Here is a 27960-nt window from a genome sequence, read left to right on the forward strand (position 1 = left end):
ACCGGGTACCCGATACCCGTACCTTACCCGATACCCGGCTACCCGTACCCGGCCGGGTACGGGTACCCGTTTGCGACCCTGGTGCGGCCGGGTACGGGTACGGGTAGGCCGTGAGTCACTGGTGAGTCACCGTTTGTCACTCATTTCCCAACGTCTTGTCTCTTCTCACAATTAAAGTTCCTAGAATCAACCCACCCGCGCCTGCAACATGGCTTCATCCCAGAGGTCACAATCGGGTACCCGTACCCGTACCCTACCCGATACCCGGCCGGGTACGGGTAGCCGGGTATTGGGTAGGGTAAGGGTACCCGTTTTCGACCCTGGTGCGGCCGGGTACGGGTACGGGTAAGGAATCAAAACCCGTTTGCCACCTCTGGTGTCTAACGCCGCTGCGTGTCTAACGCCGCTGCGTGTCTAACGCCGCTGCGTGTCTAACGCCGCTGCGTGTCTAACGCCGCTGCGTGTCTAACGCCGCACAAGACGAGGCGGCAGTCGCCGGCAGTTGTGTTGTCGCTGGATGCGTGGGAAGGGCGAGTGTGTGTGGTGGTGGTGGTTTCGAGCTCGACACTGAAGCCTGTATATTTGGCGTTTGCATGTCTTTCTCCCCGTGTTTGCGAAGATTTTCCTCCGGTTTCCCCCTCCACACTTAGAATCAGCATCACGCGTTTACGAGTTTTTGGCTGCTGTAAATGTCCACGCGATACGCCACTTTGCTGGGCTATCATTTGTGGCCAGGCCTCTTCTGAACAAAGGAGCTATACAGCTCAGTGGGCCTTACCTGGTCAAATTAACAGTTGAGTTTAATACATATTTACATGGAGCATATGAAGTTGGAAATTCACTGACACAGGAAGAGGAACACGTGAAATACATGGATGAAACAACATCATATTACATTTTAAGAAAAGTACGCGGGCCTGGGCAGGACATTTCACAAAGAAGGGACGATGGGCGGAGGTCAAAACTCATGACAGCAGCAGCCTGAGTAGAGGACATGCTTCAGAGCTCGTCCACCACAGAAGACGGAGCGATGGAATCAGCTCGTGTGCAGGAGTTGGTCGGATTGTTGCATCCCAAGCCATGGAAAGGTGGCGATGGACTGGGGAGGCCTTCATCCAGGAGTAGTTTCAGTGCGGCCTCGCATCGTTCCCTTTCGGCTCAAAGTTTACGGTGCCTGTCAACACCACCCAGGTCACGATTGCAAATCGAGGACTCATCCCTGGGCCCTTGAGTTCTCTCACCTGGTTGAACAAAACCCGACTGGAACATGTCCTGTGCAAATGTACAGATTTACAATCCCTCTTTGGTCGATGCCACGCAACGCACTGCACTGCTGCCTGAAGATCTCCCCGTTCCCTGTTGGTCTGAAAAGTCGTTTGTTCACATTACGCCATGTCTTGGTCACCCTGGGTTAGCGAGGCAGCTACGTGGCAGGGGTGGGGGGGGGTATCATTGGTTCAGATTTCACTACCACCACGTGCTCAGGAATTGAAACTCAGGGAAACCACTGGTCTGCCACTCCACCCATCGGTGTAATAGGTCTTTCAAAAAATTAACCCGTAAAAACAAAGTTTTTCACAATAAATCCTTTATATGCGTGGCGGCTAGAGTCCTCTCGTCCTCTGGCTTGAGATGGCTGCCACCTATGGGTCAGATGATTTGCTGCCACCATTAAGCAATTGGTAATTAAATATTATTTTTTTCCTAAAAAGTGTAACATTTTGGAAAAAAATTTTCACGAAAATTAATTGTCACGCACAACGAGTCTGTGTGGAAAATGTCAGCTCGATTGGATCACGGGAAGTCCGTTAAAACACGACCGAAAAATTTGCACGGTCGTAAGCGCGCAAGCAAGCAAGCAAGTGAACTCAATATAAAGGATTTAAAAAGTATCCCGTAAAAACTAAGTTTTTCACTATAAATCCTTTATATGCGTGGCATCGGGGCGGCTAGAGTCCTCTCGTCCTCTGGCTTGAGATGGCTGCCACCTATGGGTCAGATGATTGTCTGCCACCATTAAGCAATTGGTAATTACATATTTAATTATTTTTTCCCTAAACAGTGTACAATTTGGGAAAAAAAATTCCCGAAAAAATTAATTGTCACGCACAACGAGTCTGTGTGCAAAATGTCAGCTCGATTGGATCAAGGGAAGTGGGTTAAAAAACGACCGAAAGATTTGCACGGTCGTAAGCAAGCAAGCAAGCACGCAAGCAAGCAAGCAAGTGAACTTAATATAAAAGATTTAAAAATGGCTACACAGGCCACGTGCGTTGGTGATATAGTTCGAGTATTCCCGTTTCTTCCAAGGGTGTCTGGACAGAATGGAAAAGTGTGGACCAGCAAATAGGGGACCTCTAGAGCTCCCTCTAGCGGAGGCCCCTTCCACCAACAGTGGCATGAGCAAGCAATTGCAGGGCTGCGCCTGTATTTTAGACATATTTTATTAATGTTATTTTGTCAGCAGGATTTGGCCCTAATAAGCTGCGATGTTCTACTTATTGGACTTCATACTCTTTGGTTCTTGCGGTAAAGTCACGTAGGTAGGTTTATTGGGCTTCCTGCAAAGCCAGTGAATGTTATTGGCCCAAAAAAAGACACCAGGACAAATAATAAAGTCTGACGCTATCATTTGTATGTGTTGTGGTCATAAACCACAGCAAAGACGCAGTGTTATTATTATATCCGTCCGATTGTGCAATCTGCATCACAAACCGAGCACAAGAGGCCACGTGAAACCTGCTCGTCACCAATGTCTCCCACAAGCCTCAGGAGAATCTCCCAGAGAGGCCGACACGCGGAGAGGCAGTCGTCCAAATATCAGCGACATTATTCACTCAGATTCCCGTGACCTTAAACAGCGGCTCATCTCCTAAAGCACACACTCGAAGCACTGCCGGCACAAACACCACGGCAGCAGCAGCAGCAGCAGTAAAGTGGTAAGCACATAACGATGAATCGATTCACAATTTAAAGAGACAAGATATTTTTTTGTTGTACAACGAAACGTGGGACCGGACATACAACGCCAAAGAGTTGCGGTAACAGGGTGCAAAAGAAAAATCCGCCGACATCCATTCCGGTGCGGGGGAAACCACATGGAGAAGGATCAAACATAGATTCGTATCCTTACGATCCATGCCTAGAGTTGCGTGCGTGTGTGTTAGACTTTTTGGGTTTTAAAATCAGTCTAAAAAAGCGCGAACAAAACACGAGGTGGCGAAAGGGGGAAAAAAAACATAGACGATGGTGAGAGGTCAATCGTTGAAGGCAAAAAAAAATCACGACGCCAAATTGCGGCAATTGAATCGGCGACGTCCGGATCGCAAGTCCAGTGTGAAGCGTGGACATCCACGATGTTACAAATGCAACACTTGCGCGACAATGTTCAAAGAAGCACGGGGAGACGCACGCTTGGAACTACACCGGAAGACACGAAGAAGAAGCGCGTGGCTTGGGGAACAAACGCAAGTTCGGAGGCAGCGTGTTGACATAAAAAGTAAGTGGTCTTGAGCAGGAGCACGCCATTCGAAGGGATGCTATGGATGGATGGTGGGCGAAACTAACGGAGGAGTGGCAGCCGGAGGATGGAAAATCAGGTCATGTGCAGATGCTATCTTGTTCGTTGCATCACAGGGCAGAGAGATGGCTACAGCTTGGAGGCCTTCATCCAGCAGTGTAAAGATCACGGCTTGTGATGATCGTGATAATATGCGAGAGACGACATGAATGATTCAATGGAAGAGTGCTAAAAACTCAGACCATCAACAACCTGCTTCTGTACCTACCAAGATAAATCTCCGTTGGTGGGTACTCGTGGACAAGAACAACATCTGACCAACCAACTCCATCTCGATCGTGCAGGGTAACACCTGGAGTCGTATCACGCAGTGAGATGTCAGTAGCAGCTGACCTCGGTAAGCATTGGGATCCACCATTAAAGTACTGTACATGTCCCAGACGTTTGGGGGGGGGGAATGGACATGCAACAAATGCATCGATGCCATTCAAAGGGAGAATGTTCGGGGAAACGGACAATGAATCTCACTCGCAATAAATCGAGGAATGGAGGTATATGCAATGTTATACGCAAACGAGACGCTAATGTTCCATTTGTGCCATTAAACCAACGTAAACTGTACGCAAGAGAACAATAAGCAGAAAAACATCTAATGCGATTGAAAAAAGGAAGGGAGATGATGCCTAGTCAAGCTACCTGTCCATGGAAAACCAGGACAGGTAACGCGCGTGGACTTGAATTGGGCTGAGCGTGCGAACAAAACACGAGACGACGGTGAGAGATCATTTGTTGAATGCAACCACGACACCGCGACTTAAAAACTCTCTCCCTGCCCTCTCTGCCCTCCCTGCCCTGCCTCCCTCCCTCCTTGCCTCCCTCCCTCATGTAGATGTCGAATTTTGTGCACGGATTCGGGACCACCAATGGAGTTTTTCTTTTTTGCTCGAGCAGAGGTGGCCGCCTTGCGACTTGACTCGTCATGAACCAGAACGACGATCCGTGGTGCCATCGCCACGCATTTATTGCGCAATACCATTCTTCTTGCAAAATGGCGAAATGTTCACGCGCTAAATGTCAATGTCAAGGTCTAGCTGCTAGCCACGGCCAGAGGGGGCTTCAGCAGAGAGACCTCCCCCCCCCCCCTCCTCCATCGAATGAGCGCAGACTACAGCGGTGTCCTCCTTGCTCCATCGCCTCGGTGTCCATGCCCACAGTGGAACACCACTGTGGGCTCGTGCCGTTTTAATATCCCATTTAAATGGAGGAGATGTGCGCATCGGCCTGTTGATTGAAACTTCGAGAGAGAGAGAGAGAGGAGAGATCGCTCGTGCGCTTACCGGCGCCGCAGTCATTTTCAAATGCGGCCACGTGGCACGGAGCACAAGGCATGAATAATCCAACAAATAAGTAAAGCAGCTCAATCCGGTACAAAAAAAATGCACAAACACAATTATTTAATCACGTGCGCGGAAAATATTGTCCCTCAAGGCGTCTTGACTAAAAAATGGAGAACCCTGTTAGTTTAGAGTGGAGATTCCTTCGATAAGCTTCGAGACAACAAGAGAGTGTGTCTTTGTGTGTGCATTCATACATAGGGCGCAACTTTTAATGTAAATATGAGATGAATCTGTTCAGAATGTAAGTGGGAGCTTGCGCAGGACACATCTTCGCAAGGAATTATGTATAACTTATTTTGCACCGTACGTAGCCAACCGTGCTAATCGGAGGCGCACGGGAAAGTCACACTCAACGCAATCAGTTCTAAAGCAATGAGTTTTTAATCTAGATGGATTTAAAGTTGCATAGCTCCAGTGGTTTCCTAATAGCGAAAGGAAGAGCGTTCCAGACGGCCGCAGAAGCGCATCTGAAAGCGCCGTGCTATGCGGCGACCGTCTTTGTTCGATTGCCAGCCAAAGTCCACTGGGAGGATGACCTGGAACTCGACTCATGGGTTTACGCTCCTTGGGGAGAGATCGGCCCAGGTATTGTGGTTCATTGTCGGCAGAGCAATTTGCGTGTATCGAGTGTGACCTTGCAATGTGTTCGTTCGGCAAACCAGAAGCCAACGCTAGCTTGGCGAGCATTGGGCGGAGAACGTTGCGCACGCTGCAGCTTCGTCATGTTTTTTTGTTTGTCAGATGATGGCCATTGGTTCGAGACTTAATGATGCAGTGGCAGCCAGCCCCAGAAGGGAGGGAACACGACGGAGATGTTTGTGCACCGCCAATTTGGAGGACATAGACGGATTGTTGCATCAACAAAGCATCGGGGGGAGGATGGCGATGGCTTTCGGAGGCCTTCATCCAGCAGTAAAAAGATCATGGCCAATGGTCACAAACGAGTCATAAACATTTGTCTAGCCGATGGCCTTATGGTGGAATGAAGGTCCATCCGAAACTCTCAGCATCTCCGTACCGACACAAGCAATGGTGGGCACGCTACATTCATATCTGATGGTGGCCCCAAACCAAATAGTAGAAATTCCACGTTCTACTGGCAAGGACCAGTGCCGCCATGGGGCAACTAGCCTTGGGGGCCAATCCCAACAACGACGACGTAGTACACGAATTGCAAACGTCGACTATACGTGGCCATTGCATCTCCCTTGTAAGGGCCGATGCACTCGTGTGGATCAAATCGAAGCGAGACTTGTTGCCGTCATGCGAAGCTCCAAACTACTCCGGACCTCAAATGGCTTTTATTGATGTTGTTGTTGTTGTCGTTTGAAAAATCAAACATCCTCCGAATATGAATCGAGTTGCCTTCGTGCGAATACTTTTAAATATTTGCCCCTTATCTATTTATTTTAGGTAATCAATGACTCTTATCTTATTCAAATCGGTTCGATCACTCAACTAAAAATTAAATAAACACGAATATTGGTTGTAAAATAAAAATAAATCTCACCTTTGTCCTGTCCAGCGTGTGCCGCTGGACTGGAGGTGATGGTGTGGTGGCACTTGGTAACGTCATGGGCATCATCAGCCAACTCACGATGGCTGTGGCTTTTAGAGGCGGGTGGTGGGGGGGGGGGGGTTCCAGACTTAGGTCGGCAGGATGTCGGGGCAGCTGCCATTATGTTTGAACACCGGAGTAAAATTGTTGATTAACGGGACTCAAATGGATCACAATCATTGTGCCGGCTCTTATGTTCCCATGTAAACGCACGGCAGTATAGGACCCCAGATGAATGCGATTCGTCGGATGTCAGTTCACGCCGTGACGTTCGCCTCGATCAGGGGTTCGCGGCAGCCAAAATAACAAGGGGCAATTCCCTTCGAATTCGGTAAGGAACTCAATATTTCTAGAGCCGCAAATGCACGTGAAATACATAACACACGTAACGGCACGACCCAGTCCAACCCCTGGTCTCTATCCACTGAGAGCTTGCTGAGTCTGTTGGTCTACCCACTGAGCCAAGTGCACACGCACCAAGAGCGTCAGATGACTTCCCCACACACGTTCCCTCTTGGGTGTCTGCTGCTGCAGCAGCATAATCGCACACGAGCAGCAGTAGTCCCAGCCAGGATTTGTCACACAATGAGGGCAGAGGTAAAGATCTCGCCAATGTGCCCCCCCCACCCCTGTGAGTCAGAGCATTGGCAAGGAGGGGAGAGTTGTGGATCAAAACAGATATCATGTAAACTAAAACTCCATTTTTTCTGTTTCACCAGTTAAGGGCCACTGAGCTATATAGCTCTTTTTTTGAAAAGCGACTTGGCCACAAATGATAACCGAATGAATTGGCTTCTCATGTGGAAATGTATAGCCAAAATATTATAAACGCATGTTGATAAATGTGGAGGGGAAAACCTGAGGACCCAGAGAGCACAGGAAGAACATGCAAACTGCAAATATCCAGCAGGCCTCAGGGTCGGGATCGAACCCACGACCTCCTGTATACCAGGAGAGACAGTTAACATCTCACCACCGCTCAATGTTTCTACCGCATTGCAGCGCATCTCGAGGCGCCCTGCGGAAGGGGACCCACCCCCACGCCATGGCAGCTGTCCCTGTGTGGCGCAAGCAGGCGTTCGGCTGCCAGGATGGGGGCGATCTTTTCCGAGTGGCTTCCCAAATCAAGCGTAACTGTGCGAAGTGAAAAAAAATCGATTTAAAGCTTTCGTGACTGCAGGGATTCATCTTCTTGGTTCTTTCGGTAAAGTCACGTAGAAGGGAAGTAATACAATAATAAAAATAAAACATAATAAAATAATTCTCACGACGTTTCGGCCACAACGCAAGCAGCCGTCCTCAGGTGCAGAACAGGTCTGTCGGAAAGACAGCGTCTGAATGGGTGACAGACCTGTTCTTCACCCGAGGACGGCTGCTTGCGTTGTGGCCGAAACGTCGTGAGAATTATTTTATTATGTATTATTTTTAATTTTTTATTATTTCCCTTCTACGTGACTTTACCGAAAGAACCAAGAAGATGTGCGAAGTGATTTAAGGCATTCTGCAGGGCGTCTTCCCTGCACCTGCGTGACGCGAGATGGCCCCGGGGGCCCCATCCATGCGCTCGTCACCTCGAGCCACGTTCAGGTCCGGGCTTTAAAGACACTCGCCTCGATTCACGCCGCCCTACGACCGACCGACGACTCTGTACCGTGAACAATAGAGATGGGGCCCCGCCGTTGGCATTTCGCGTCATGAGACGCGACTGTGTAAACATCCACATTTGTATCGCGATTCATTTGTTGGGATGCAGATGGCTGGTGTTACCAAGTCAAGGCGATTCTCAAGGCGAGTGCGAGACGAGGCTCATCTTCGTTGGCGGCCCCGAGCCGAATGATGACAATTCCACATTCCTGTGGCCTGTGCCAGCCTGCTACCAATTTACAAGCACCCATTGATTTCTCACCGACAGTGGCACACTTTTAGGTCGATGCCTCAATGCGTAAAATTGAGATGTTTTACCCCGCACTAATCGGGCGCCGAATTGACATCGGACGGACGGTTCGCCAACCCGTTGGGCGATACAGATGGGGTCGCAGCGGAGGAACGTGATCAGATTGAGAGGCCTCGATCACGATTGCCGGCGATGCCGTGTGGTCTCCCCCCCCTCCCTACCACCCCCCGCATGACTGATCGTACGCGTGGTGGTTGTGTGAACGCACGCGCGCGTGGATTTTACAGCCCTTTGTTAATCCGCTGACGGATGACGACTTCTTCCCGCCGCGATGGTCAGAGCGCTCGGGAGTGAACGTAAGGGGAGGGGTGGGGGAGCATGGCGAGTGAAAGGCCGGGCCCCGTGAAAACTGATCGGGCCAAACATTCGCCCGGCCGATTGTTAGCCGTGGGCCGGGGGAATCCAACTCCAATGCGCCGTATTGTTCGGAGCGCAGTGCGCAAAGCACCGCAACCACCACCATCACCATCACCGCGCGCTCTCTCCGCATTCGCGACGTGATCGTGAACGCGGCGAGCGGTGGAAGACGGGGGCGTTCGACCGCGATGCTGATAAACGCGTGTTTATTGTTACGTTTTACCGTAGGGTCTGCTGTATCATTCACTCGAATAATAAGGCCAAGCTTCCAATGAAAATGCCCAAGGTGACCTCTTGTATAAAGCATCTTCATTGTAATGCTTCTGATCGTGGGGCTGTTTTTTTTTGTGCGCGCCTCCGTCCGATGCGATGCATTCGAGTCGTCTACGCAGGTGCGTTTCGGCGCAAGAATAACGGACTCTTTAAGAACGTGGTTTAATTGCAGATAAAATTAATGTGCTGTATTTTTTTTTTTACACGCTGAATAATTCTGTGGTCTTTGTAAGGCGACAGAATTAAGCGCAGTGGCGGCAAGGTGAGGTTACAATTTTTTCCGTCCGATTTTGCCAAATTGGAGTCGTGTGGCTCCATCTGCTGGGATTGTTCCAAATCAAGCCGGGAGGTTCAATGCCTTTATTTATTTCTGCTTTGAGCTGGAGTCCACACACACACATGCCCGCAGGCTCATATAATTCACACGTGTAATGTTTCCGCCTCCCAATGCATGCCCGCGCCTGCGCAGAGCCCGGTATAGGCGGCTTCGTGTATGCCGCCACACGCACACACAAAGACACAGCTCCACCGTATAGTCTTCATAGGACATTGGGGCAAGTGCCGTGCGCGGCCCACGAGGAGCCGGGTGGCCAACACCACGCCCGACCGCCTTTGTTTCCCCATCGCTGAATTATATATATATTTTAAACACCGAACGAACCAGGTACTCGTTAAAAAGGGGCAGGGGTCGATCGAAGGAAGAAGCTCAGGGCCGGGCTCGGATGTTTACGCGTCACTGATGTTGGCCGTGAGCGGGTTCGTAGCGCAGTGCGCTAACCACTGCACCACCGCTGTCCACGCGCTCACAAAGACATGCACATGGCGCGCACACGCGGCGACTCTCCCGTAAGCACATGCAGCCTTGCGAGAGCAAGTGGAGCTCTGTTAGCGTGCACGCTACGAAGGATGCTTGGACACGCCACGCGAGGCGGTTGCTTTGGTCAGGGCCACGGCAGCCGGGCCGCCTTTGTCTCCCCCCCCCACACTATTATTTCACTCACCGCACGAGAGATGCTCATTGTAAGGGATCGGTTTAATCATCACGTAGAAACACACGCACGCACACGCTCACACAGCAACACCCCCCCCTCCACGCTATTCGAGAAGCCCACGTGTTTAAATGGTAGCCCCAACATGCCCGAACCTGCACGCGTGCGCGTGTCCCATATGTGCACGCGCATCGCATGACGCAGAGAGACAAAGACAAAGATCACCACCACCCCCACCCCCCTCCGTATAGCCTTAGACTGTAGGGGCACGTGCCGTTAGCGAGACACCTATGAAATGCCGGCACGGTACACGAGGGGGTGGGGTGGCCAGCACCACGCCCGAACGCCTTTGTCTCCCGAGCGGGCGATGTTTACACCGCACACCGGCTAATCATTTGAGGCCGAGTCGACGTAGGCGAGGCCCAGGACCGATTCAAATAATCGCCACCTGGTGTTGGTGGCCGTGAGCGGGAAACGAACCCGGGTCGCCAGGTTCGTAGCGCAGCGTAGCGCTAACCGCGACACCACCGCTCCCCACAGACGGACGGACAGACACACAGACAGACAAACACACAGACACACACACACGTGAACCGAACGAAAGCGGACAGACAGACGCAAAGACACGTACAGACAATATTCACGCACACCCGCACTCATGCGTGCGGTTGGGGAACAAACAGGAACATACACACAGCCACAGATTACACAGACGCCACGTATAGGCGGCAAAGTCGTGTCCAGGCTATTGGAGTATAGGTGCTGATAGCGAACACTAATTCCAGGAACACAGTGCCTATCCCTGGCTTAGGCTGATGCTGCGTGCGCAGTCTCACACGCAGGAAGACATCCTCTGTGATACCGACAAGTGTATGTAGATGAACGGTAACAAAGGAGACGTATAGACCATGATACAAACAATCGGCACCTATAGGACCGATGTAGCTACTGGGGTGACCAATCATTCACGCACGAAGATCCCTCCTAGCCTGCGGCAAACCGAGGGGTGGCTGGGCCAGTACCACGCCCGACGGACTGCCTGTCCAGTGCCGATGTTTACACACCGCGCCGGGTACTCATTTAGAGCTGAGTAGACCTAGAGGAGGACCAGGACCGGTTCAGACAATCGTCACTGCTGTTGACCGCGAGAATAGGAATCGAACCAGGGTCGCCGGGTTTGAACCGCAGCGCGCGAACCGCGTTGCCGCTCACCGCGTTGCCGCTCACCGCGTGCTCACCGAGTGCTCACCACGTGCTCACCACACAAGACAAAGAGGACGACGACCGCTTGTGTCGTGATGGAAACGTCGTAGTTTTTTTGATGTTTTGTTATTTTCTTTGAACCCATCTACGCGACTTTACAGAAAGACCCACAGAATACAAGACAAACATGTTGCCATGCACTACCGCTCCCCACATGCTCACAAAGACACATGCGCGCACACAGATATTCTCCCGATGGCACATGTAGCCTGCGAGAGCAAATGGTGCCCTTAGCGAGCACGACACACAAGACAAACAGTTGATGTCACCACGGCGTTTGTGCCAGGCTAGGTGCCACTTAGAGTCCAACGGAAGTGGAAAAGACTCTCGGCTGATAGCTCACGGGACAGACCAAGGTGCCATGGGTTGAAGGATTTAAAGGACTGGCAAGATGCACCTTCTGTACGACCCACGGCGCCAACTTGCTGTGGTTTCATCGATCCGACGCAACGCTCATTGAGAGCGTCGCTCCTATGCCCTCCATTCCCGTTGGAGGGCGATTGCTTGCAACTTGCCTTCGGCAAGTCCAATCAGCTCCACATCTTCCTGTACCACATCAGCCCACATATTCTGTAGTCGATCCCCAGCCACTGCTGCTTGGGCATGCGGTGACAGGGCATGCGGGTTACATGGCCCAGCCAACGCAACCTCGCCTGCCCATCGATGGGAGTGTGTCCAGGATCTGTCAAGGATCTGCCAGCTCCTCAGAATCCAGCCTGGTTAAACCAAGGATAGCTTTTTATGCAGGCCAGCCTTGATGTTTCAAAACCGGCGCAGATGTTCCATTAGGCCACAGGACACAACAATCACACGTACGCACGCTCGGCACTTATCGCTAGCTAGCGCTGATGCTGCGTGCCCAATCATGCCGTGCCGATGCTGCTGCTGCTGCATGTTGCCTACTCGCATTGCGTTGCCAGGCAACAATGCCGTGGGTGCCTAAGAACCCTGGGCCCTCTCTGGGCAAAGGGGGGCTCAGTCGCTGAGGAGAGGGGGGCACGGGCAGAATTTATATTCCGTGGAAAAAGGAAAACAGATTTTCATTTAATAATGATGATGACGATAATGACGAGGCCTCCTTCTTTCTTCGAAAGAATAAAGCACCACCACCTGCACACAGGAATTGATGACTAAAAGAGCAATCAAGGACAAAGGCTTCTTCATTATAAAATAGAAATTAAGTTCCGCTGCCTTTGTGTGTGTGTGCGCGCGCGCACGTCCGAGGCGATTTCAAGATTGTGAGATTTTTTTTGGATAAGAATTCCCTTTTTTACGCGCAGTGCTGGCTTACGTTTGTGTCCGTGGTATGTATTTGTGGAGCGGTGGTGTGGTGCTGCGGTGGAGTGGTGGTGAGGTGGTGGTGAGGTGGTGTGGTGGTGTGGTGGTGAGGTGGTGTGGTGGTGTGGTGGTGTGGTGGTGAGGTGGTGAGGTGCTGCGGTGGTGTGGTGGTGAGGTGGTGAGGTGGGTGAGGTGGTGTGGTGGTGCGTGGCTGCGGTGGTTAGTGCACTGCCCCCACCAACCCGGATACCCGACATCATTCGCCGCTCACGGTCAACACCAGTGGCGGATATTCGAAACGGTCCTGGGCTCCCCTCGGTTTACTCGGCCTTAAACGAGTACCCGCTGTGGTGCGTTAACAGCAGCATTGGGGAGACTTAATGCGATTGGGCGTGGTGTTGGTCCGGGACCTCCCCCCCCCCCCCACCTTCGTGTGCCGTGCCCGGCGTTGAATCGATGCCGTTCGCTAACCGCACTTGCCCTCACCATCGTCGAAGGCTACACGGGGGATCTTTGTTTCGTCACGCGTTTGCGCCCACGCCGCGACTGCGAGCGCGTGCGCTTAATGCGAGCGATGTTCAAGTGGTGCTTTGATCGCGCGGACGCAATTCCGCGTATTGTGTTTTATTTTTAAAAAGTCGCATTCATGCGACGTCCAAATTTAGAATATTGTCAAAATGCCACCCAACATTAAGAAGTAACATCTCACACAGGAGATAAATGAGTGGATGCATAATTGGGAATTAATGTAGGTCACTTCCAAGTAACGGAACAAAAGGAATAGGTTACGAAGCTGCAAAAAAAAAGCCGAGATTGTGTAGAAGAAGCAGATCAAGAGTATGCGTAATGAGACATTTATTCTTGGGCAGGGAATGCAAGGTTAACGGTTGGTTGTAGAAAGAAACCGGGGGTAGTTGGGATTGGAGGAATTGAAAAGGGGGTGGGGATTGAGCAGTGTAGGAGGATGAAGGGATTTTAGACAGTAAGGCCAACACAGGAGAAGGAAAACGCACTGCGCATCTTGGTGTGGGTTGGCAGCTGGAGTGGAGAGACTGAGAGTTGAGCCACGGAGATGGTGGCCATGAAATGGTGGTTGGACGCGGTGGTGGTAGTCGCCGTGGTTCTGAGAGTGGGAGGAAATAGACCAATTTTAAAACTGAACGCAAAAGCTGATTTTTGGAATGAATGTTTCGATGTTATATATAATAGACAGCTGTATACACCGACATTAACCAAAACGTTTGGCAGTTTGTTTATTTTGTTACATATGTTAATATCACTAAACGGTTTCACGATAATAAAACGTCGCCTTACCGTATGCATTCAATATTTTCCTCGTTTTGTAAACATGGCAAAATCGTAGCCAACTTGAGCCATTTATATGCGGACCTAAGATACGCACCATATCTTAAAATATAACCAAAACATTACATATATAACATCTGTGTTATTATACATTTCAATGTTTAATATCATGATACTTTATAAATCAAACAAAAAACAATTGATACTGCAATCGGGAGAACTTGGAGGATAGTAACGTGATTTATTACGATTAATTTGAGCTTTGCGTAATAAAAAAAACACTTTTTTTTTTACCAAAACATTATGCATATAAAAAATATGCCTAAAATTGTCATTGTTCATTCATATTTATTCGCATAATTGCTGGTGCAATAGTATAATTACTCACGATTTTTTTCATGCAATATTATACTGTATAGCATTGAAAAAAATACATCGAGTTTGTTTACATTTATTTTAGCTTAGGGCTTTATCCTTAATAGATACATTTTTAGTTAAAATAGCAAATTAATTTTGGAGGTCCCCCACCCCACCTCGCATCGATTTCACCATCGAAAAAAAGCTTCAAAATTGTCGTTTTATTTACACGATTAACGGTCTCGCTAGAAACACCACACAAATAAAGGAAAAGACCTGTGATTAAAAACAAAAATGGTGTGTTTTTCTTCTCGCTCGTGCCTCGCGTAACGTTGCAACACAAAGGGTAACACGCTCGGCAATTTCTCGTGGCTTTTGAAAAGACGAGTAAGATCAATGCCTCGCCGCAAGAGTAATTGGACGGTACAATTAACGCTCGCGAGACAAATAGGATGGTTCCCGTCGAGCTAAACGGCTTCGATATTGACACGTGACCTTGAAAGCAAGCAAAGTAAACCCAGTTGATTGTCGAAAACCTCCAGTCATAAAAATGCGACAATTTAATCCTCTCGTCTGCATGCCCCCACCACTATTTTACATATTATCATAATTTTATTTGTGCGATCCAAGGCATCGGCATCTGGGTATGTGCAAAAGGTTGGAATACTTGTCAGTGGGAAAATATAGATATGGGTGCTTCGCGTACAGCATAACAAAACTACACCACATCTGAATGCTTCCATACATTCACGCGTGTCAAGCGTTTTTTTTTATTTCCCATAGCTCTTTCCTGTGCAGAATATTCTAAACATTGAGAGACGGCTATTCAAAATTCCAATGAAGCCGAAAGCTCGCTAAAATGGTGTAGAAGATGCATGCGTATAAAACAGCACAACCTACACACGCACACACACGGCAAGCAACTTTGCAACCACACTCATTCATTTAGCAAGCACGCTAAATTGCATCGCTATCGTGCGCCAAATCTGTCGAATGCAAATATTGGAGATGCTTTCGTTTCTGCTGGGGACGACATTTGGCTCCTCCCCCCTCCTCTTGTTGGAGACGTTCCTGTGAATTCCATGGACTTGTGCCGCCCCCTACTGACATAAGCCTCATTCCGCACGGCATCAAAATACACCGAAGCAGAGCCACCCCCCGCTCCCCCCGGTGTAATAATATTTAATTTGTTTAGATGGGCGGGCCCGTTCTGGGGTTGTCCTTGGGTACCGGACTGGATAACCGTGGGGATTAATGAGATCGTAGCGAGACGGGGAGGTGGTCGCAACAGCAGACGCAGGAGGGTCGACGCGCATCGCACGAGATGGTGGGAAATTGTAAGACCGCGAGCTGGCACCAAACCTTTTATCGGTTGCCAGATAAAGGGGTAATGAAAACAATTATCATCTTTTGCTACTGGCAAAGGAGGTTCCAATGGTGGCACAAAACCGTCTGGCAGTGGGGGTCCGCTACCCACTGACAAAGAGGACAAGTTAAATTCCCAGCCAGAGTCAACTCCATATAGCTTCACCACCATGACCACCACCACCACAATTAACACTATTTCACAATCCTCATCACCAATTCAACCATCAGCACTGTAATCAACAGCAGCAACATTAACACCATCTTCATCAGCTACCACCATTATTATAATTATCAGCATTATCATCAGCGGCACTCTCACCACGATCATCCGTCTAAGGTTGCTCTAACAAGCTCCACATTGTAATCACCATTTGCTGGGATATCCAACAGCGGGGATGCTGGTTGTTCTCAATGTGTCGTTGGAAACTTGCCATAGGAACATGGAATTTACAAGATGGGATCAGGTCTAGCAAGAGACATGAGCACTGGCAAACTCACTCACGATTGAAACACCAAATGGACCTTTTTGAATTTGGACTTGACATTGACGACAAAATAAATACAAATCTAAAAAAGTTGCAGAGGGCCAAGTGCATTTATTTTGCTGACGTTTATTTTATGTGTCGTTGGATAAACGGTGGCATAACAAAAAACTCGGATTAAAGAGTTTACGGCAGCATAATACGAAGTAAAAGCGAGAATTGTACAAAACAATTACACTCGAGGGTGTTTGATAGCATTCACAGAAATCGGTGTTCACAATCCTGGCAAAATTCAAAGCAAGTTAAAGTTTGTTTGAAACAATACCATCTTACACAAAAATGTGATTTTAAAATGTCATCGGTAAACACATAATTCCAATAAGAAACACAGTTTTTCGCACGTTAACGTTACATCCAGTCAACGAATATATCTCCATTGTCTGGCAACAAAAAGAAAGTGTGTGAGAGCCGAGATAAAATATCGAAAACAATGGTAACACTCGCATATATGAAGAAGGTAAGCAAGCACAACACCAGGGGCTAATTCCACAGCGCTACAATGTCCACTTCCCAACGACGAGAACCTAGGGACAGAGGCACAGCCGAGTTCAGACAACGCGCCTGAGAGTAACTCAACTCTCACCCATCCGTCAGAAACGGAGTGATGAGATAAGCTCCTATTCTCTTAGGTTTTTTCGGTAAAGTCACGTAGGTAAAACATTAAAATTAATAAAAGTAAAATAAAAAAAATCACGACGTTTCGGAGGCAACACAAGCTTCCGTCTTCAGGTGGAACCGTCACAGCCACGATACAGTACTTGATACAGCTGTCGTGGCTGTGACGGTTCCACCTGAAGACGGAAGCTTGTGTTGCCTCCGAAACGTCGTGATTTTTTTATTTTTTTTTTATTTTATTTTACTTTTATTAATTTTAATGTTTTACCTACGTGACTTTACCGAAAAAACCTAGGAATATGAATCCTTGCAGTCACGAAAGCTTCAAATCTAGAATTAAGAGATAAGCTCCCTTTCCAGGCTCTACGACGTGGATGCATTACATCGACAGATGAGTGAGAGATTGCCACAGCTTAGGGAGGAGGGCTTCATCTAGCAGCGGATTGTAGTGGCTGATCTGATGGTGATATTATTGTTTATGGTAGCCCTGTGGCTTCATATTGACTGGAGAGAATGGCGCGCTGTGTTTAACAAATGAACAAAGCTGAATGGAGTCATTGTTTCACCGGGGACTATGTACGTAGCAGGGCATGCCCGTCGCTCTTAGCAGCCCAAACAGGCGCGGTGGTGTTGGCGCACAAAGCCGTGCTGACGATGCCCAATGTACATTGGGACCCGGTTCAGCAATGGCTGTGAAAGATCCCAGTGAGAATCTGGCTACTGTGCATCGACACCAACGAGATGGGACATCGGGGATGTTTTTTTTCCAGTCTCCCCCGCCGTGAAGTTTGCATGGTGAAAAAAAAACGCGGTTTAAAAATGTTATAACACAGTTTTAGTGTGCAACAATATACCGCGGGTCCCCAAACTACCCGCAGTAAGTATACAATGGCTGTAATATAACAAATAACATATCTTATTTAGGCATACAAAATATCGGTTACTAATACCGTACAACCAACATGCATAGTAACGTTACATGCAGACAGAACAAAAATAAATCACACAGGCAACGCAAACCCAACCTGATCTAAACAGCAGCCGCTAGCAACAACTCCAGCCCTCGCGACTCATCACGATGTTCGTGCGTCTTTCCGCGTTTAACAAATTTACTCTCCATAAAAAAACAACCCACACAGATTAACTCAAACCACGCTGCACGCGCCCGATGCTTGTTAAACACGGCCCCACGTGACGCGAAAAAAAATGGCGCCCTCTGCATTATTCCGAGACGATACGTACGATCGGAGATCTCGGCGCGTGCGTCGGCACCGGCTCAAAGCGACGAAGACGGCGTTCGTTACTTGCCCGGGCAGGGAAAAATCTCTAAACAATTTCTGGCGCACGCAACGTGGAACGGGACTAATTTGAAATTGTGTGTGGGGGGGGGGGGGTAGATTTTGTTCACGCCGGAAAAAATAAACCACACGAAGCGTGGAGTGGTCGCTCCGCGCGGACTGGTGTTTAACGAAACCCCGGCGTATATCGGCGAAATTATCTCAGGGCCACGGCTTGCAGCGATTATTAAACTTGCCCGAATGGTGCCGTGCCTTGCGCGTTTCATATCGTCTCTACAGGTGGCTACGCGTATCCGTGATACTCCCAATATGACTTTATTGCCGATTATTATGAAGTTAGAAATCGGGCGGTGGGTGCAGTTGGGCTTCACCATCATCGCACGACGTTGACGGTGGGGGTTTATTCAGCCGGGGGAGGGGGGCAGGGGGGACTGTCGTTTGCTGCGTCTAGTTTAGTATATTAAGTGCGCCAAGCACGGCGGTTAATAAAACAAAACCCGCAACAGACACCAATGGAGTCTTTACGTTTGGGAATTGGGAACTTGGCGACTGTCCGATGGAATGGGTAAGCCTTTGGGATGCCCATGGGGCTTTATGTAACATTGTCCAACAAAATGGGAAAAAAACACAGAAACAACTTCGACGTGAAGTTATTGGCAAAAAAAGTAATATTAACTATGACCATCATGGAGCATTCACAAACATGGAAAATAAATGGATTTGACAAAAAAAATTTAGGGTGATATTTCTGAACAAGGGTCATGCTTAAAAAATAACGTGAAGCAGACGTATCACGGTCAGATATTATCTCTCTGCCACAGACCATCCGATTTGTCGAGAAAGCACGTGGCCATGCACGTGTTCATACGACTGGCTGCTCGTCCCTCCGAACCATACACCCAATGCACGGCTCTTGGCTGGTGACACGCATCCGTTTCACCAAGTACAAACAAGTCACAATTCGGCTGGAATTTTCAGATTCAATGCAACATATAATCGTCTCCCAAGTCTGTGTCAAGCCCTTCCCGCTTGCACCTCAGCATGATCTCTTACCCACGACATAATTTCTCTCGAAATTTGCCAGAACACTGCTCGGCACACTGGGGGGTGTACAAGGGACACCCTATCCCTGATAACGCAATACGTATTTTTATTCCCATTGTACCATACGTCTGAGATCCTACGATATCACAGGTACGACGAGATGTATTAGGCATGCCCAAATAAATCCCTTGAAGAGAATTCCTGGCTGAAATTAAGCACCCATCTTTACTGTTTGTACCGACGGATAAACACACACCGAATGCTCTCTGCTAATAAACTGCGTGCCAAGCCTGACAAGATATACACGGAGGAGCCCCTAACAGAGTTACGATATTGTAACAATGCATTCGACGTGAAATGGAATCAAATGACGAACGTTATGAAGCCTTCACCCCCAATGAACACGCGTCGTTGGCACGCAATAAAACACCTCAAAAAACATTTGCAGCAGGCGAGTTGGAGAATTGGTCATTGAACAAAAAAAACACAGGAATCAAGAGATTCCGAACTGGCAATTAAAATGCTATATTTTGAAGGTTATAGATTATCTAAACCAATCGAACGCGGTGTGCTGCAATACAAGATCTGTGGGCGGAGTGAAAGCTCGCGTGGCAGATGGATGCGTGCGATTAGATTCAACAGTTCGCCGGGTTTCACCAAAAAAGGTTTGTGAATCAGCCCTCAATAACTCATTTTTATGGAGTCTTGATACCAACATTTCCTGAGTTTTCATCACGATAAAAAAGGCACTTGAAAAATACTATTACCCTACTGTAAAAAAAAAATCCAAAATCTATTAAGCAATGTCAGAAAGGCAACTTCAATGCAACAATTAAAAAGTGTATCAAAACCTGGTTGTTGTGGTCATACACAAATAGGTCACTCTGTACCACAGGCAAACGGCCCCTTTTCAGAGGAGGCATAGAAAGCGGGTCCCCGTCACCAACGTTAACTCGGTGCAGATTTCATTTCACTTAAAAAGGCTGTCCCGAAAAAGGTACGGCCCATTGTTAACATAATTATTATGTAGACAACAGCAGCAGCAGCATGAACTACAACACGTTCACGATTACAAAAGGGTAGAGTTTTCTTACTGCAAAGCTTCAGCGATAAAGTGGCACAGCTGGAGATGTTGGCAAACACATGCGGGCGTATACAGGCGAGACGCGCGGGCAACCACGATAAAATCACCACGCGACAATGTGTCTGCAGTTGTATGGAGCCAGCCTAAGCTGCCGTCTAATTATAATTATAAAAATTTCACGGATGACCCATTTTTGGACACCCTGCATATAATGCAGCGTTCGTGAAATCGTAAGATGGTGCCGAAAGTCTTTTACCCAGTGTTTCTACACCATTGACAATAATGCGGTTACCAAAATACATCTTTAGGGCCAGGCACACATTTAATTTACACTGGCCTGTGTGAAAACAGAAGCACAAATAAGCAAAACATGTTTGAACTTTTTCTGAAATAAAATAAAATAATCTGTTGATTCAGTTACTGGCCTTTTAAATGCGCTAATTTACCTTCACATTTGTTGAACTCAATAAACGTTGGGACGACCGACTGTTGCCGCATTCCACTGTTCTTGGCACAATTGCCCAAAGAGCACATCTTCAACCGCTGCTGCTCAGAGGCGTTGTGAAACCGTGTGGGGCCCCTTTTTGTAATAAAAAGTAAAATGCAGTCGTGACAATTACCGGCTCCGGATACACGGAGACAAAGTCCATCTCAGGTTTGTTTTTTTCTTCCTGTATCAGGTTGATGACGCGCGTGCACGTGGATTCAGTGGGGAAACGAGAAACAAAAAATAAAAACCCCGCTCGCAGTGGCTTCATCGTCAGCACAGGTGGACCCACTGACAAGAGAGGTACACACAAGGCGGTGGCTCCATCATCGGCGCTGTATCCACCGCGAAGCTTTGCAGGAAAACTGGTGAGGTGTGGGTGCCCAAACAATGGTGCAGCATCACCACCACGACACATTGCAACCGTGTTCCAATTATCATACCACGTGAGTTCATCATCACCTGAGACTGGAAACTCCCGAAGTGGGCACTTCATTGCCTTCTTGTTTGCCATCTCTTTAACCTGGAATCACAAACCGCCACTGGAATGCAGCATCAGCGCGTGTATAATGAACTAAACGTAGATTACACAAAAGGTTTAAAAGATAATCCGTTAATTGCTGCTTCATCTTTATTTCAGGAGGGTGGTAAAAAAAAAACCTGTTGGGTAGCGTCAACAAGTGAAAGCTGTTTGTGCGGAAAGTGATGTTAACTTAAACTCAAGACAGCTGCGATGGATTTTACGCAATTATCATTATTAATATATCGTAGTTTAAGAGCTGATGCTTTTTTAAAACAAAAGGCTGAGTAATAAGAGAACAAAAGCACTAAGTAAAAATTGCGTTCACGCTTTTAAAATGCATTATTTCAGAATGGCAACGTTTAAAATATGAAATCCCTGTTAAAAAATACCTGCAGCGGATTCGTTTCATGGGAACGCGCTTCTTTGAAAATATATTCATTCAGAGGTGTTGTCCGCCTTGTTTAAGGCTTGCCCCGAGTACGGAATGGCTTGTGCATGAATGTGGGCAGTGCAAATGCCGTATTCGGGAAGAGAAAACAAAAAAATTAGACCAGAAAACTAAATCTGCAATGCACCCTGTAAATTGTTTCATCACAGCATTAAAATAAAACCCAAAAATATTTTCCTGTCATGTTAAAGTTACTTAGCATTTTTTTCAAAACGACTTTTGTTGAGTTGGTCACCGAATGATAGTTTTGGACAGAAAGACACTATGCTAATTGTTGGGACAGGTTGATTGCAGCATGTGCCTAAAACCTTGACTTAAAGCTTTCGTGACTGCAGGAATTCATATTCTTGAGTCTTTCGGTGAAGACCCAAGATTATCCATCTACGTGACTTTACCGAAAGACCCAAGAACACGTGCCTAAAAACTGACGTTTAACGTTGCAACTATTCAGCAAAAATGCTGCACGTGATCATTGTTTCGTCGTTCGGTATTACAGGGGCTGCAATGAGTGCCTCATTAAAGGTGAATTTGGCTCTGCGAACATGCAACTTGTTCAACACCAAGGCGAAAACGGTTTGACTGTTGCACAGGCGAACATCGCTGTTATTGGCTGGATGAAGTCACGTGGCATTGATAGAGTCGTCAAGGGCAACATGTCAGCGCGTACAAAAATTGGTGGCAAACGACACAAACGTTTATGAATACAAAACTAGTGTCATGAAGCTTGCGTAAAGTAATATTTGAATTCTCTCCCCATTAGGACAAAAATTAGGAAACATTTTCCTCTCAGAAAATATTTTCTTCTCAGAAAATGTTTTCCCTTGCATTAGATATTTAGGCTGGGTTTTCTAGGCAAGAAGGGCTGGGTGGGACTGGCCTCTCATGAACTGTGTTATTGTCAAAAATGTGTGTGGTGTTGGCTAGAATAGGTCAATAAGGTAAAATATAGTATGAAAAATGGAAGTACAAAAGTGTAAATTTGTTAAAATAGGCTGATGCGTGATATTTGGAGACGCGATTGTTAATTGCATAAACGTTGCATCATTTAACTTCAGCTCAAGGTTGAAGAGCGTAAAACAATGGATAAATGCTTATTAAACAATTCATGGCACCCTGGTTTATAGATTCTAATCAGCCACTCAAAACTACAAACTTATATTTGTTGTGCACTATGTCTTCTTTTCCAAATCCGTTATTAAAAAAGTTTCAAATGTTACTTGTCAAGCAGAAAACATTGCAAGACATGTTCACATGTGTCAGTGGGAAGGAAATTGATTATGATGTTGATGATGATGATGATGAAAAAAACAAAAAAAACACAATCTTAATTCACTAAACCTATCTCCTCTTTGAAAACATTTTGCTGGAAAGCAAAACGGCCTCGATTCGTGTAACTTTTCAACACTGCAGGGTACTGGATAATGCTGCAAAATTGTAAAATCTGATCCCGGCTGGCGCAATACACAATGACGTGTTGACGCCAATTGACGAATACGAGCGTTGGTGAGTCTATGAACATTCGTTTGACGTTGGAGTGTTTTGGGATGCTGGAAGGCACATGGGCAAGGGTCTGTGGGTGAGCGTTGCGTGAGAGTCTTGGCATATATGGTGGCCACGGTGGTGGTGGCGGTGCTGGCGGCGGTGGTGGTAGTGGCGGTAGTGGTGGCGGTGGTGGCGGTGGTGGTGGCTGTGCTCATCTTATGCTTGCTCCCCATCTCCGCCAAGCTTCTGGTGAACGGAACCCAGTTCCTCTTCCTCCTCCCCCTCCCCAGGGACCTTGGCAAACATCGCACATACAAGCACATCGGCACGTGTGTTTACGTCCAAGAAAATAGACAAAGACAGAGATCCCCCGCGTAGCCTTTAACATACTTTTGGGACAAGTGCTGTTAGCGAGCACCTATGAAGGCCGGCACGGTATACGAGGGAGTGACTGGCCAGCACCACGCCCGACCGCCTTTGTCTTCCAAGTGATGATGTTTACACATCACTGCAACCAGGTACTCATTTGAGGCTGAGCCGACCTAAGGAAGGCCCATGACCGGTTCAAATAATCCTTACTGGGTAGTTGCCACCGTTGCTGTGCGTGGTTAGGAACCGGGCATGGGTCACATGGAGGGGATTGCATGGCGGTGCGAACAACACGCACGTGGCATCGTGGGGCACGGCAAATACGGTGGCGCACGCGTGCGTTTGTGCATGTGTGAGCGCGTGTGTGCACGTGTGCGCTGCGCGCCTTGTACCTCCCAGTAGACGTTGTCCTCATAGCAGTTCTTATCGGGGGGCTGCCCCCAGAAGGGCAGCTTGAGGATGAATCCTGCGACAGACGGGAAAGGAGGTGGGGGGGGGGGGAAGGGGAAACGCGTTGCGGTCACAAACGTGTCATCCACGGCCATTGAAATGCGACGTTGCAACGCGCGGGGGGCTTCTGGGGTTCCGTCTTCCTCCGTCTCTCTCTCTCGGCGAGAAGTGTCACACCGAGTGACGTTCAACGGCGACGCAAACATTTACCGTAGGTGCAAATTAAAAAGGGAAGAATAAGATGAACCCCCCCCCCCCCCCCCCAATGCCCAATGGTGTTGAATCATTGTGTAAATTTAGCACAAGATTTCGCGCAGACGCTCGTGTCATTCTCGCACTGGCGTTCAGCTCATTTGTTTGGCCACGTCGAGTTATATTGAGCGCACGCATTACGCCGCTGCAAGAGATGATGGCCGTCGGGTGACGATAGCTACGACGTGGCAGCCGAGGCGATGGAACGTGTCCCGGAGCGCGTCTTCCGTGGTGATGGAGCGATGGAAATCGGCTCGCAAGCAACTGCCGGGCGGGATGTTGCGTCACAGGACTGTGCGAGATGGCGATGGCTTGGGGAGGCAGCCTGATGGTTTTGGCCGATGGTGACGATGATGGTTATCATGACGTGTGGGTGAGCAGGTGGTCGAGTGGTGAACGGCAGTGTAGCGGTTAGTGAGCTGCGCTACGAACCCGGAGACCCGAGTTTGATTCCCGTTACCTGGAACGGTCCTGGGCCTCCCATAGGTTGACTCAGCCTCAAATGAGTACCTGGTGCGGTGTGTAAACATCGCCACGAGGGAGACAAAGGCGGTCGGGCGTGGTGTTGGCCATCCTCCCCCTCGTGTGCCGTTCCGGCCTTCATAGGTGCTCGTTAACAGCACTTGCCCCAACAGTCTGTTAAGGCTATACGGGGAATCTTTGTCTCTTCGAGTGGTAAGGACAGGGCTAGATTAACGGATATTAAAAAAGTTCCATTCGTGGCAACACCTGAACTGACTTTACAATTCATGTATGACATTCAAAAGGCCAGAACCCAAAAAGCCAAGGTCAATCGCAACGTAGCGTTTGGCATCATCGGCTATGGCTGGCGGTAAAACAGTGAATGGAAGGAAGTGAACACGCAAAGAGGAGGGCCCCTCAAAGCTATAACAACCCAGGCCCCCCCCCCCTCCCATCCAACTAAATCTGGTCCAGGTTATGAATTACGAATTCACAGCAAATCTCACCAATGACGATGGTGCCTCCTCCGATGTCGACGACGAGAACGATTTATCGCGGCCGAGCGGGTGAGCGAGTGGATGCCGATGCACGTGTGGGATCTCACCGGTGATGAGGCCTCCTCCGATGTCGACGACGAGAACGACTTATCGCGGGCGAGCGGGTTAGCGAGCGAGCGAGCGAGCGAGCGGCGGGTGGATGCCGATGCACGTGTGGGATCTCACCGGTGATGAGGCCGCCTCCGATGGCCATGCCGAGCGTGACGAGGATCTGCAGCGCCTGGAAGCCGCCCTGCAGCAGCGGCGTGCGCCCCTGCCCGGGTTCAATGTCTTTGTAGACCTGCGCGATCCGCTTGAACTCCACGCTGTTCACGTCGCTCGGCACCAGGTCGGGGAAGGTCCGGTACAGGCTGCGGCGGGCGAGAGGACAGGGTGACGGTAAACGGCGCAGCCCTGCAATTACACTTTGCTCACACCGCTGGCACCCGCGTCGACTGGAGGGAGATGTAGAGAATCTCCAACCCCCCCCCACCCCCATACAAGTCGTCCTCCACCCTCGCACCCAGAGGGGGGGTTTTGGCCTACTCTTCCACGCCAGCAAGACATCTTGGAAGAGGTGGGAGGGTTTTCATTTGCTTGGTGTGTGTGTGTGTGTTGGGCTTCTGTCACGCTGTACGTAGCCGGCCGCTTAGATATGATTTGGTGCTCATATATAAATGAACATACGGCGTTGTTGGCATGAATGACGTTATGTATATATCAAACGAAAGTGTCATCATTATTATGATTATCATCCAAACTTTAACCCCCGCCGCACGCAACCTGTGATCCGCCAACCGCTCTCGGCTACGGAGCCGAGAGCGCCGTCACCACCGCACCACGGCGTACATCGTTGACGCCGCCACCATCCACCACCGCCGCCGCCCCCCCCCCCCCTCCACTGCGTCGTTTTGCCGTACCTGAATCCGTACACCTCCTCGGAGGCGCACGCAGCCACCACGGCACCGGCGATGCCCGCGAGGATGCCCGGGAGGCCGTGCAGATTGTGAACGCCGCAGGTGTCCTGGATTTTCAGCTTGGAGGCGAGGACGGGCTGCGAAGTGGTCAAGGGGTCGTCGGGACATTGCAGGCAAAGGATTGGCGGATCACCGGCTTTGCCTCGGGCGATGGGGATGGTTCAGTTTCATTTGTACGTGTTTGGGTGATTTGTTCACCTTCCTTGTATTTTTCACTCCTATCGTCCAGAAGTTATATTTTGGCCTACTCTTCCACGCTGGCCAAACGTCCTCTAAGAAGTGGGAGCAACGTCCACACTTTACCCCGCCACTGCACGTGACCTGCCGATTGAGTAACTTCACTGTATATATTTATACTGCTTTGGTGGATGGAAGTGGAGGGTTCACAATGATGATTGTATGGGGTTTGAGCCCCTACTTTAATGTAACAGGAGGTGGAGGGATTTGAGAAACGTGTCTACACCCTTGCAGGTCCAACACGATAGCCATTACACCACGGTAGTAAAACCCGAGTACAGGGAAGTGCTCCCCACTCCCCTGATGATGGCCCTGAGCTCGTGATGGGAATTCCACATTCCTATGCCAGTCAAAAATTGGTGCTCATTTTATTGAATATGGGGGGATGATGGACTGAGTTGAAGCTTGGCCAGGATATGCACGTGTGTGGGTGCATATGTGCGTACGTACGTGTTCACAATGATGATTGTATGGGGTTTGAGCCCCTACTTTAATGTAACATTTCATATTTGTACAGGGGTTTGAGATGCAATCGTACGAATGATGCAATATAAAATGAAATCAAAGGGTTGACACAGTCAGGAATCCCGATCTTAAATCTCTGTTCTGTTAGCGCACACCATCTGAGTCTCTACCACAAACCTCTGACCCCACGGGACCGCAAAGTGCACCTAGCCTGGCACGCGCTCAGCGGTGACATTAGCACCGCTTCGCTTCGTGACAAATGGCAGGTAGTGTTGCTGTGTGTTTCAACGCCGCATTCTCGTTTGAAGCATTTGATAACATATGGAAGCTTGTATGTTCGAATTTTTTCACACCGTACCTAGCCAACCGTGCCTTATCAAGCTTTTATCTTTGATAAAGGTAATAAGGCAAATTCGTTAATTAGTTTTTATTACATTTTAACACGAAGCCTTTCAGCTGTGAGCGATTCTCAATAAATAGCGCTGCAACCTCCCAGCCACAAGATGTTTTTTTGTTGTTGTCTGATGACCTCCAAAGCTCAAATAATTTCAAGGGGACCACCAGATCAATATATTTAATTGTCGGTTTCTGTATAGCGCCCTTCAAAAAAAAATCTAAGAGGCCACAGTATAACACTGCTTTCCTCCTCCTCCGACAAAAAAAGACGAAAAATATTTATCAGGTCCAAAGCACGAGCATCTGCCCGCATAAACACACGGCGGCTGAGAGCGACCGCTTGGATAAAAATGCGGCAAAACAAATCTCGTCGCCGACTTGCTCCATTATTGCTGATGGAGGAACTGGGATAGTTTCATGAAGTGAAAAAACAAATTGGACTCATTGAGACACCAGACGAGCACGTGAACTCCAGGCCCAGAGTGCATAATCAGGCGGAGCGGGGCATTACCGCGAGCAGTCAACAAAAAAATAGAAACGGGACATCGCTCCGTACGCACGCGGTCCGTTCTGGGTTGATGTGTAGCGGCAGCGGGTGGCAGTTAATGACAACGTGCAATGGAAATGTGGAATTTCCGGCGAGAGTTCAACGGCGCAAGCAGAGAGATGCGCGC

The 27960-nt window shown here is 48.7% G+C and overlaps 1 protein-coding gene across 1 annotated transcript in view; it reads right to left on the reverse strand.

Annotated features, from left to right (window-relative positions):
- Positions 1-18613: 18613 nt before the first annotated feature.
- LOC133343874 (ammonium transporter Rh type B-like) overlaps positions 18614-27960 on the reverse strand; it is a 30894-nt gene continuing 21547 nt past the window's right edge. The window contains exons 7-10 of the mRNA XM_061553820.1: positions 26132-26265; positions 25398-25582; positions 23904-23977; positions 18614-23436 (exon numbers count right to left, since the gene is read on the reverse strand). Coding sequence (XP_061409804.1) covers positions 23359-23436; positions 23904-23977; positions 25398-25582; positions 26132-26265 — 471 coding nt within the window. The 3' untranslated portion in view covers positions 18614-23358. The remainder of the gene's footprint in view (positions 23437-23903; positions 23978-25397; positions 25583-26131; positions 26266-27960) is intronic.

This window comes from Lethenteron reissneri, chromosome 18 (genome assembly GCF_015708825.2).
Source record: "Lethenteron reissneri isolate LAM-NWPU_2019-01 chromosome 18, ASM1570882v1, whole genome shotgun sequence".
Lineage (NCBI taxonomy): Eukaryota > Metazoa > Chordata > Hyperoartia > Petromyzontiformes > Petromyzontidae > Lethenteron > Lethenteron reissneri.